Consider the following 12,082-nt stretch of genomic DNA (forward strand, 5'->3'; position numbering starts at 1 on the left):
ATATTTGATCTATCTATTTTTGACATTATGCGCACTTTATCTTTATTTTACATTTAGTTCGTTGTTTAAATTCATTTCAAATTTAATTTCTTAAGTTTTTTTCTATTCTTCAAGTCTTCTATTCTTTTAAATATTTTAAATTAATTTACTTCTTGTTAATCTCTCAATTCTGTATGTTTCTATAGTAGCCAACATGGTTTTTCTACTATTTTTTGTTTTCCATTTTTTCCGTTTGCTCCGTTTTTGTTCAATACTTCCAAATTTCTTTATTTTTTCGTTTTTCATCATTCCAATTTTCCAGTTTTTAAAATTTTTCCGATTCGTCCATTTTTTCTTAATTTCTCTTTTATTTTTGTCTATATAATTTAATGCATTCTCAACTTTTTATTTACTTTTTCTTTTGCTTTTAATATGTCTTGTTTTAGGGTTGAATAAATTTTGTTAGTGTCGATTTGTCGAGTTTTTCAGTTTTATGCATTTTTTATATTAATGTTTGTATTCTTTTTAGTAGTATTTTTTCATTTTCATTCTCAAAATTGTCCTGCTTTCCTACCGATTTTTCATTATTTTCACCATTTGTTCAATAATTTTCGACTTCTGTAATCCTTTCAATATGTTTTTCTAGTTTCCTGTTTTCTTTTATCAATTTTTTATAGATTCTGCTTTGTTTTTTCTCGATTTTACTTTTTTTGACAATTGACATTAATTTGTTTATTTGGTCGATTTTATTGTTTTTGGTTTTTTTGTGAATTCTTATAATATTGAGTTTTCCTATTGTTTTTTATCCTTTACCGTTGATCACCGTTTCGACAATATTTTTAATTTTTGTGATCACTACATTTTTAATTTTGACAAAGTATAAACAGCTCTACGATTTTTTCCTTCATTGGCACTTCAAACAACTAGAGCAAAAAACATAAATATAAAATTTCAGTGTAATATACATAATATCAGTGAACTCCAATGGATTTCAAACATCACATTTTTTGTACTCAGGCAATACACAGTGGTGGGAAGCCGTGTGGTGTCCGGCGGGCTGAAATCTTGTTGCACTATTTCAGCCAAAAATAGAACTTCTGGGAACTGCTCCCATGTCGTAAGAGGCGACTAACAATATGCTAGGAGTTCCTAGGTCAAAGTATTGCTCCGTACCGAAGACTTAACCTGGACGGACCTTAAGTTTTTGCATCATAGCCTTTATCCATTCTGTATTTAGTGAATCACTGACATATAGTCACCTTTTCTGATTCGCTATTCCCGATTGTGTACCAACGTTTTTGGTTTCTTCTGGCGGTTGTATAATAGCCGTAAAGGATAAAGTCTAATTCTACACTAAGTAACAGAATATATTAATATACCGGCTCTTCCACGCCAAGGTATAACTTCCAAAGCTTTGGTTTAAAAACCGTTTTTAAAAAAAGTAAACTTTCATTTAGGAAATTTATTGAATTGGACTAAGATAAAGCTGTTGAATTGCACAAACAGTTTTTTATGTTGCAAGCGATCTGTAGATGTGTCAAATTAGGTATTTTTATTTATAAAATCTGGAACCGTCTACCGACAAATCTGTATTGACGAATACCTCCAAAAGTGACCTCGTCAGGTCTCACGAAGGTCTGACACTAGCTCTGTACTACTTTTGCTTTTCTAAACAGTGGAAATAATTCAACATTCTCGAGCTTAACTCGGTTAGAAAATATAGGGCCATCGGAAGCTAAAACTTCGTAAAGTCACACTCCTGGTCCTTTCTTTAAAATCATCCAGTGCAGTACTCTGCACTCGGTTGATCTTTGCCAGTATTGTTCTTCTACCAGATGCCAACTTGTCATTAACATTTCGCAATGAATTTCTGCACATTCATTTGGGATATCTTTTACACTTTTTGTACGCTTTCTTTGTACTGCAAACTTTGGAAATGATTTTTTTTACGTTTTAGCGACATTCAATTAGCTAGAGATTACTGGGTAGGGAAAGTTATGAAACTTAGAGCCATAGTACTCAAGTGAGAGCAAGGATGTGAAGTAAACAGATCGTAATCGTATTTACTGCCAGGGGACCTGTTGACGAGAGATATGTTTGTTAAAAGTCGCCGAGATACATGTTTTCCAAAAAACGTCTGAAAATGTCTGCGGCGGGGGTTATAGCTCCCTAGTCTGCTTCTGGCTACGTTTTTGGACGATATACATCAAATTTTTGTCTACATAAAAACTACCTCTCCTATCCTACTTTTTATTTGTATTAATCTATTATTAACCATAATATCTCGTGTATCTGCAAATCATTACATAAAGATACGTCGGAAAGCGCACATAATGCTATTAATTTGCCATCCCCTGTTTTCCAAACAATCTCTCGTTCTTATATAATTGATATAGTTATACGGCACATCACACGAATGAAAGAACAAATATTATCGATTCCTTTCAATTTCCAACTTTATCTCGAAGGTCCCTCTGCTTCCGCAATATCGACCGTTGACTGTAGTTTCGATTAGGTCAACACTCCAGCTAAGGTGCGAAGGAGAAAGATAGAAATATTTATCCTGGGCCCTTTCTGGGGGTGAACATATGTCTGAAACGATTTCAAAAGTGTCGAAAACGGTGCAAGGTTAAACGGAAACGATTCATCACCGATGTGGGATGTGGTCGCGGGGTATTCCGCATATATTGTATCGTCATTTGCGAGGAAACTTTATGGCAATGAATCCCGAAGGTTTCGGTAATGTCGAATAAATGATTTGGAGTGGAAAAATTAGCCCAGAAAGGTATTTCGCACGTGACGCACGTTGTTCACGTTCTGAGACTTTGAAATGGGATGCGTAATCGGACCGTTTGACGAGGAAATCTCCTTTTCTTTTTCCAGCGATCAGCATGACAAGCTCGATGCTGGCTCCACCGCATAGGTTTGGCCCCTTTGACATGTGTATCAACAAGTTCAACTTACCACTTTGGAAACAGCTGTACAACATTTGACAAGGTCGGTATGGTATAGCTAGGGTAGCAAATATGCATTCCTACTAACAGCATCCTTGACATCCACTTTGAAACCCTTTATTTTTTTCCTTCTTAAAACAACCACCCGTTCCACCACCATAACCTCACTTTAAACTCGTTGAAGATGTCTACCGTCGTGTCTGCGCTGTTGAAAGATAAGACGGCTCGGCTCGGTTTACTCATCTCTTGCATCCATCCGTATCCGCCGAGTACCTGCGGGGTGGAACAGGCGTACATGGTTTTTCCTTTTTCACTGATCAAGAACATCATAGACTTGTTGGAGCGTTTCCCTGCCGAGAACGAAGTGCGTGTATGTGTCTATGTTGGAATGTGTGGTGGTAAGCCCGTACTTGTCAAATGTAAAACTTTTTCCACCCACTTATTTTTGCCGCCACGGCGGCGATGATGTTTTGGGGTGCTAAAAGCGGTGGAACCAGTTTCACAACAGAAGGTCGTGTACGCGATACCTTTTGCTATTTGCATTTTTTTCTCTAACTTAGTACTACATCTAAAAGTGGAGCTCAGTTTACATCGCTACCTGTCTTTACTTTGACATTCGTATTTCTCGGTGATTGGTTGTCGCGAAAAATTTGCCACAATATACAGACTGGGTGAAAGGGTCTTCCAACCCGCCACAAATGGCAAGTATACATCTGATCCGAACACTTCAAGCGCTGATGTATTCTTCGCTTCCAGTAATTTGCCTTTTGCTCTAACATCTTGTGACGAGATGTCAACTATTTCTGTCGCCGATGATGATCGCTGCATTCTGGAGCGCGATGCAGTTGATTCGCCCTCTGCAGAACCTGATCCGTCATCCAATAACATCGAGATTTACTACCAGAATGTTGGTGGCTTAAATTCATCAACGGACAGCTATTTGCTCGCGACCACGGGCTGCTGTTATGACGTCATCGCCTTAACCGAGACGTGGCTCAACAACCGTACTCTGTCTCACCAGGTGTTTGGTTCAACATTTGATGTCTTCCGCTGTGATCGCAATGCCCTCAACAGCCGCAAGACATCAGGTGGTGGTGTACTCATCGCCGTTCGCCATGGTATAAAAGCCCGAGTGATCAACGATGAGCGGTGGGAGAGCTCCGAGCAAGTGTGGATATCAGTGAAACTTGCCGATCGCAATCTCTTCCTGTGTGTCGTGTATTTTCCACCTGACCGAATTCGTGATTACAGCCTGATCGATGTACATCTTTCCTCCGTTTCTTTCATCACCTCGATCGCTGCCCCATCTGATGATATTGTTATACTGGGCGACTTTAACTTACCTGGCTTGACCTGGTGCCCAGCAAGTAACGGATTTCTACGATTGGATATCGAAAAATCTGTGCTTATCAACAATGCCAGTTGTATCTTGGACAACTACAGTAGCGCAACTCTTCGGCAAATTAATAATATCATCAACGAGAACGGACGTACATTGGACCTCTGCTTTGTAAGTGCCCGGGACTACGCTCCGTACTGCTGCGCCGCTCCGACACCTTTAGTCCAGCATGTGCGCCATCATCCCCCACTACATCTTGTACTCGCTGGTAACCTAGGAGTGAGTTTTGAAGACGTCTCAAGCTCTATCGTCTACGATTTTAAAAACGCTGACTACGACAGCATCGTTAGCACGCTGTTGGATATAAATTGGGACGAAAATCTTAACAATGATGACGCGAACGAAGCAGCGATGACGTTTTCTAATATTCTTAACTACCTAATCGACCGTCATGTGCCAAAACGAACAGTCAGCACAAATCAACACCCTCCCTGGCAATCAACAGTGCTTAGACGAATAAAAACTGCCAAACGAGCCGCATTTAAAAAGTTCTCGAAGCATAAGACACTTGCATTACGAAACCACTACTTTCAACTCAACCACGAATACAAACAGCAAAGCAGACGTGCCTTTTTTAGATACCAGCGAAACGTCGAACGTCAACTGAAATCCAAGCCCAAGTCGTTTTGGAAATATGTGAACGAGCAGCGAAAAGAATCTGGGTTACCATCTTGTATGTCATTAAATGGAGTTTTATGCACCGACACTAAGGAAATTTGCCAATAGTTTTCCGACAAATTTTCAAGCGTTTTTTCCGACGAGAGCCGTTCCCCACAACAAGTCGCTGCCGCTTCAAATCTAACTCCTTCTCTAGGACGAACCATCAACCGAATTTGTGTCGATAATGCTGCCATTCTTGCAGCAAATTCCAAGCTGAAAGCATCTATTTCCCCGGGTCCAGATGGCGTTCCTTCGATTTTTGTCAAAAAGTGCATCAGCGGGCTTCTTGAACCACTTCGGCGAGTCTTTGTGCTATCACTCAATACTGGAACATTCCCTTCCTGCTGGAAAGCAGCGCACATGTTTCCAGTTCACAAAAAAGGAAACAAATCGAACATTGACAATTATCGAGGAATCTCGTGTTTAAGTGCAGTATCAAAACTATTCGAGCTGGTTGTCTTAGACCCTCTTTTCTTTCACTGCAAACACTACATTGCAGACGATCAACACGGATTTATGCCTAAACGATCGACAACGACTAACCTGCTCTCGTTCACAACATATGCAATGGATGGATTCGCTGACGGATTGCAAACCGATGCTATTTACATGGATCTATCTGCGGCCTTCGACAAAATCAATCATGATATCGCAATAGCGAAGCTGGACAAACTCGGTATTCATGGACAACTTCTGCGCTGGTTTCGTTCCTACCTCGAAGGAAGGCAGCTCCAAATCAGCATTAAGGACTGTCTATCTACACCATTCTTCGCTACATCCGGCATCCCACAAGGAAGCCATCTCGGTCCAGTGATATTCCTCCTCTACTTTAATGACGTCAACATCAAATTACAAGGACCCCGCCTTTCTTTTGCCGACGACATGAAAATTTTTCAACAAATACGGGATAAAACCGATGCCGAGCTTCTTCAGAGGGAATTGGACAGCTTTAGTACGTGGTGTGATCTAAACAGAATGGTTTTAAACCCGAGCAAATGCTCAATCGTTACGTTCACGCGGAAACGCCATCCGATTCAGTTTAACTACCATCTCTTCGACTCGAGTATTCCAAGACACTCTAACGTCAAGGATCTCGGAGTCATCATGGATTCGGCACTAACGTTCAAACCACATACATCATCCATTGTGGATAAGGCTTCAAGACAGCTTGGGTTCATCTTCCGAATAGCGAAAAACTTTAAGGACGTATACTGTTTAAAATCTCTCTATTGTGCGCTGGTTCGCTCAACACTGGTATATTGTTCTGCTGTTTGGAACCCTTACTACCAGAACGGTGTCGACAGAATCGAGGCCGTCCAACGCCGGTTCATACGCTTTGCACTCCGACATCTTCCTTGGCAAAACAGATTTCAGCTGCCGAGCTACGAAAACCGTTGTCAGTTAATACAGCTCGATACTCTAAGCATCCGGAGGGACTGCTCTCGAGCCCTGTTCGTCTCGGACTTACTGTCTGCCAGGGTGGATTGCCCTACAATCCTCGGACGCCTCGATCTTCAAGCTCGCGTTCGAGCTCTGCGCAATAACTCTCTTCTGCGAGTCCCATTCAGGAGAACTAACTATGGGCGCCAGGGCGCTGTTACCGGACTCCAGCGTGTGTTTAACAGTGTGGCGACGGCGTTTGACTTCAACCTGACAAGGAATTCGATAAAAACTAAAATTATTCGTATTCTGAAATGTAATTAGTTTAAGTAACCACCATTGGGGCCAAGGGGTCTGTTGGTGACGGTACAACAAATAAACAAATAAACAAATAACAGACTAGATACGAATCAACTTTTAGTGATGGATAGAATGGTACCACCAGTCACTAGAAACCCCAGAGTCGGTAGGAATCCGCTGTCACACAGAAGTAATATTTAAACGTGAGAACATTTTTTGAAAGGCAGTGATGCTGATATATGGCAAAATAAAAAGATGACTTTCTTTCGAGTTTCAACCAAAACACATCAACTTGAAGGAGCTCTTGAAGTTTGACAAGATGAAACTCGAGAGAATTCTTTTTGAGGTTTTCCGAAGAACACATTTTTGCAAACATCTTACAATGACCTGCTTCGGAAACTGTTTGTTGAAGCGTCTCTCGAAAACAGCTTATTTTCAAGGTTTGTTGATTCGTTGATATATTTCCGAGAAGGATTCTTGGGTGTCAATACAACCGTAGCAATTGCTTTATAAGTGCACTGTGTGCTATGAATCGGTAGCGAAGCCAATTTTATAGTGATGTAACCTGCTGGGGGTTTTGATTATTAAAATTCCGCTCTACTAATAATTTAAATTGACTTATACAGACTAAGCTAATTAAATTAAAAAATAGTGTAGCATGTTCTGGTACATTGCGCTAATTTGTTTATTTTACTTTATTTTATTTTATTTTGTAGTGCCAATTTAGGCGGGTATTAAGTAATAGTTGTAGAGCGATCATTAGTTTAGGTTGTTCCATCACTCAATTATTTATTGGATTTTTCGTCTAGGAAAAATACACTTTTTCCATTAAGTCTTATATGGAGTGTAGAGCTGGAAATCCTAGAGCTGCAAATAAACATTTCGAAAGCAATAGATTGCAAACTAGTTTGGAATAATTCCTTCAAATTTGATTACTAATTCGACTCAAGTTCCTGTTTATGAGAGGATGCACTTTACATATTTATTGCATTTTGCCTGCATTCCTTTAATGTGATCCTTAAAAGTATAAGCTTTTCATCGTAAATCAAATCCAAGTATTTTGCTTGATCGGACCACATTAAATTCAAACCATTAAATTTAATGATATGATTAGGGAAAAGTGGTCGGTTGTCGACACCCCTATGTAACTTTTGACAGAAAGCAGGTATGGTCATACTGACAAATTTTATTTGTGAGTTATTTTTTTATTCATTTCGTTTATTTGATAGGCACAAATGCGTTAGCTTGGCGGTGCCAAATTCTTTTGTTTTTACATTTTGGATATTTTAAAACTAGGAAGTTACAATGTTGAAATATTTTTTTTTAAAGAGAAAAATTTTACAGCTATCTTAAGACTAGAAATAAGATTCTATATACAAGAGAGGGGGCAAAAGATTTTTTTTATGAAACAAATTTAAAACAAGGAATTCAATAGTAATAATTTTTAGGAAATATTTACAGTTATCTTAAAACTAACAATATAGTTTGGTACACAAAAGGGAGAACAAATATTTATGAGAAAATTCGCAGGTGTTTTAAGACTAGGGATACAATTCTATTTACAAGATGGGGGACAATAGTTTTAACAAAGAGGTAAAATTACAACTATCTTAAAACTAGGAATACAGAATACAAATTTGAACTTTTTTAGCGGAGACTTATGCTTGGTCAAGATATTCAGAGGGGGCTGTAGAAGCAGTTGTATCAAGGACAGGGGAGAGAAAGCGTAGATGGTGACCGGGAGAGAAGAGCAAAACTTGCAACTTTCGGGCAAACGGGAGATCAGCGAAAGATTACCGCCTCAGTCTAGTAGGTCGGATTGGCGGATGCTATTTTTCGGACCCGCGGGGAATCCTTCAAAAGTCATCGGACCTTGAGTCGCTCTCGCTTCAGTTTCCGTAGTGGTAAGTGCGACGGCGGTTACATAGTTGCAGTCTGGAGCTGATCGGTCCCACAAGGCAGGAGAAAATTTCTAAAACGAGAAATAAAAAGAGAGGGGCTAAATTGGGATATTTATCGTTTTTATGAAAGTATAAATAAGGGACATATAGGGGAAATCACGATTTGCCAGTATATCTCGGACTGGGACATTGGGTGGTCTACCTCGGGCCCGAAGGGAATCCTTTAACTGAGACCTGGCGTCCAAGTACCCGGCGCATACCCAGACAACGTGCTCGATGTCGTGATAGCCCTCGTCACAAGCGCACAGACTACTCTCCGCAAGCCCAATACGCCGCGAATGCGCATCCAAGGTGTAGTGGTTGGACATAAGTCGGGACATTACACGAATAAAATCCCGACCCACATCCATCCCCCTGAACCAAGGCTTCGTTGATACCTTTGGGATAATGGAATGTAGCCATCGTCCAAGTTCACCATTGCTCCACGAGGTTTGCCAACTGCTGAGTGTCCTCTGACGACAAATACTAAAAAATTCGTTGAAGCAGATTGGTCTTTCATATATGTCACCATTTAATGCGCCCACCTTTGCTAATGAGTCGGCCTTTTCATTGCCCGGAATAGAGCAATGAGAGGGGACCCAAACAAAGGTAATTTGATAAGATTTTTCAGATAACGTACACAAGGACTCCCGTATCTTCCCCAGGAAATATGGGAATTGCTTTTTGGGCTTCATCGCACGAAGAGCCTCGATGGAATTTGTGAGTTATTGTTACATATCCCAAAATAAGTAATAAGGTGGATACGTTAACTACATTTATATTTGTTAATAAATCAAGACATAACATATAACTGAACTTGACAAGACATAAAATATAACTGAACATCTCCCCCTTTTATCTGTAGAAGTACGGGTTGTACCTAGTAGGTATCCGTCGGATACGGGTAGATCGACGAAGAACAAGAGCACGAGTTTCTCTGGGCTGGTGTGATGCAGATGGAGCTAGTTGAACTGCATTCGTTGAGCTGAAAGTCCTGCAGCAGCACGTGCAACGGGAGCTGATGATCCGAAAGAGCTTCTTCCAGGTAGGCCTCGACTTTAGTGTCCCCTGAGCACGCAGTTGATTGGTGTGAGATCTCATAAGCCTGCTTCCATCTATAAATACATTGTAATTTACACTGCCAACTCGTTCGATGACGGTACCGGCGAGCCACACAAGTTTCCCACATTTAAAGATGCTTGCAAAAACTCGATCATCTTTTTCGAAGTTTCGCCTCTTTCCCCCATGGTGTCTGTTGAACTGATTTTCCATATTTTGATTTTTCGTGGGCATGAAGTCGACGGGTGGTTTAAGCAAATCTAGCGTTGTGCGGTGTTTCCTCCCCATCAAAATTTCAGCCGGAGAAAGTCCATCAGGTGCCGATTTGTTTGGCGTTGAGCGATATGTGGACAAAAAGATTTGCAGTGACTTGGATATGGATTTTTGCGTTTCTGGTAAAATCTTCCTGAGGCTTCATTTCAGTGTATCGATGAAGCGCTCCGCTTGTCTATTAGACTGCGCATGGTATGGTGCAGTATGAATGTGAACGATGCCCAAGGACTCACAAAATTCCTTAAATTGGTTGCTAGAAAATTGCGTACCATTATCGCTGACAATGGTTTCAGGTAGCCCGTACCGGGCGAACGTTTCAAACAACAATTCGATTGTGGTCCTGCTAGGGGATCATCCATAAATGACGTAGCATTATATGGGGGAGGGAGGAGTTTTGTATTTTGTGATGATGTGTGACGACAGGGGGTAGGGGGTCATGTCATGCTACGTAGCTTTTTTAAAGGGGAATAGAATAGAATTTTTGAAAAAAATTACGGTAACAAGGGGGGGGCAGGGTTACCGTCAAGCTACGTAATTACCAGGGTGGTATTTAGAGGTTTGTGACGAAATGCTACGATGGGGGAGGAGGGTGTTAAAAATCACTTAAAAATGCTACGTCATTTATGGATGGTCCCTAGTGATAGTTTGCGTACGTATGATCTCCGGCCACTTGCTGTAAGAGTCTACAATAATCAGGAAATAGTGACCTTCGAAGGAACCAGCATAATCCACGTGTAGCCGTTGCCAGGGATAACTTGCTTGTGGCCATGACGACAATAATGTTTTTGGTGGAGCTTTGGCCACAGATGTGCAAGCTCTACACGATGCGGTGAAATTTTCGACGTCCTGGTCCACGCCGGGCCAGCAAACGTGACTTCTCATAACTGCTTTCATCATTTCTTGACCAGGATGACCTTTATGGAGAGACTTGTGGGCTGATAGCTGATACATTTTCGGTACTACAATTCGACCAGCGAGCGTGTGATAACCTCGCACAACTGAAAGGGCTTCCTTGCGAGCGTAGAACGGACGAATTTCACTGCTGACTTGCTTGCTCGTGTTCGGCCAACCAGTTTGCACGTACGGGATAACTTCCTGAAGTTGCTTATTTTTGTTTGTGGCAGCTTGAAGATGTTTGAACGTTATTGGCAGAGTATTCAATTCTGCATCCACAGTGGCAGATATATCGTCTTCCATCTGAACCGAAGCAATGACGAAATCTTCATCTGGCTTCGCTCGTGGATCGATCAGTCTCGATAGGATATCTGCGTAACCGAACTCGTGGGTAGAAATACGCTTGATTTCGAAATCGTAAGACAGTAGCACTAGGGCCCATCGTTGTAGACGGTTAGTTGTGTGAATGGGAATATCCTTCTTCGGTCCAAATACTGCGACCAACAGTTTGTGATCGGTATGTAGAGAAAAATTTCTTCCGTAGATGAACCGATGAAATTTGGTAACAGCGAATATAAGTGCTAGTGCCTCTTTCTCCACCTGGCCGTAACGCTGTTCTGGGAGTGAGCGTTCAGGAGGCATGGCACACGACCTTTACAGAACTGTCTGGATACCGATGCATAAGGCATGCTCCTAAACCATTGTTGGATGCATCCGCTGCGACGATCGTTTCGAGTTGAGCGTCGTAATGAGCAACAAGCAAATTCGAACGAAGTAGTGATTTGAATTGTTCAAATGAGCGCTGGCAACTTTCGTTCCAATCCCACTTTGACTCTTTCCTTAGGAGAGCATCCAATGGGCGTCGAAGGTGCATGCTGCGTACAAACGTGACATCGTGCGGAGGCGGCATGTTGCATATTGCTGCTGTCTTCGATGGGTCAGGTCGGACTCCTTGGTGGTTAATGATGAATCCCAGATAACGGATCTCCGGCATGAAGAATGAGCATTTCTCAATACGCAGTGTGAAGCCTGGATGCGATCCAAAAGCTTCAAGAGACGGCTTTGATGTTCCTTGGCGTTCTTACCAGACCAGCTACCAAGGCATCAATGATGCTTTGAAATGTACCAGGGGCAGATTTGATGCCTGGAGGCAGACGATTGAACTCATATAAGCCACGATGAGTCCGACAAGTCGATGTAAGAGAAAACTTTACTGCCGGACAGTTTGGCGAAAATCTCCTCCG

General features: G+C 41.4%; 1 protein-coding gene across 1 annotated transcript; it reads right to left on the reverse strand.

Annotated features, from left to right (window-relative positions):
* Positions 1 to 9,492: 9,492 nt before the first annotated feature.
* On the reverse strand, positions 9,493 to 11,480 carry LOC131679790 (uncharacterized protein K02A2.6-like). The gene is made up of 2 exons (XM_058960537.1): positions 10,598 to 11,480; positions 9,493 to 9,680 (listed from the first exon to the last, which is right to left on the reverse strand). The coding sequence occupies exons 1-2, from the start codon at positions 11,478 to 11,480 to the stop codon at positions 9,493 to 9,495; spliced, it is 1,071 nt and encodes a 356-aa protein (XP_058816520.1).
* Between the last annotated feature and the right edge of the window lie 602 nt (positions 11,481 to 12,082).

Source organism: Topomyia yanbarensis, chromosome 2, assembly GCF_030247195.1.
Source record: "Topomyia yanbarensis strain Yona2022 chromosome 2, ASM3024719v1, whole genome shotgun sequence".
Taxonomy (NCBI): Eukaryota; Metazoa; Arthropoda; class Insecta; order Diptera; family Culicidae; genus Topomyia; species Topomyia yanbarensis.

Excerpts from the sequence above, each read along its gene's own strand:
- LOC131679790 (XM_058960537.1), bottom strand. The coding sequence starts at position 11,480 with ATGCCTCCTGAACGCTCACTCCCAGAACAGCGTTACGGCCAGGTGGAG. Across the intron at positions 9,681-10,597 it reads CAAGTGGCCGGAGATCATAC|GGGACACTAAAGTCGAGGCC; the intron begins GTACGCAAACTA and ends CTGCGTGCTCAG.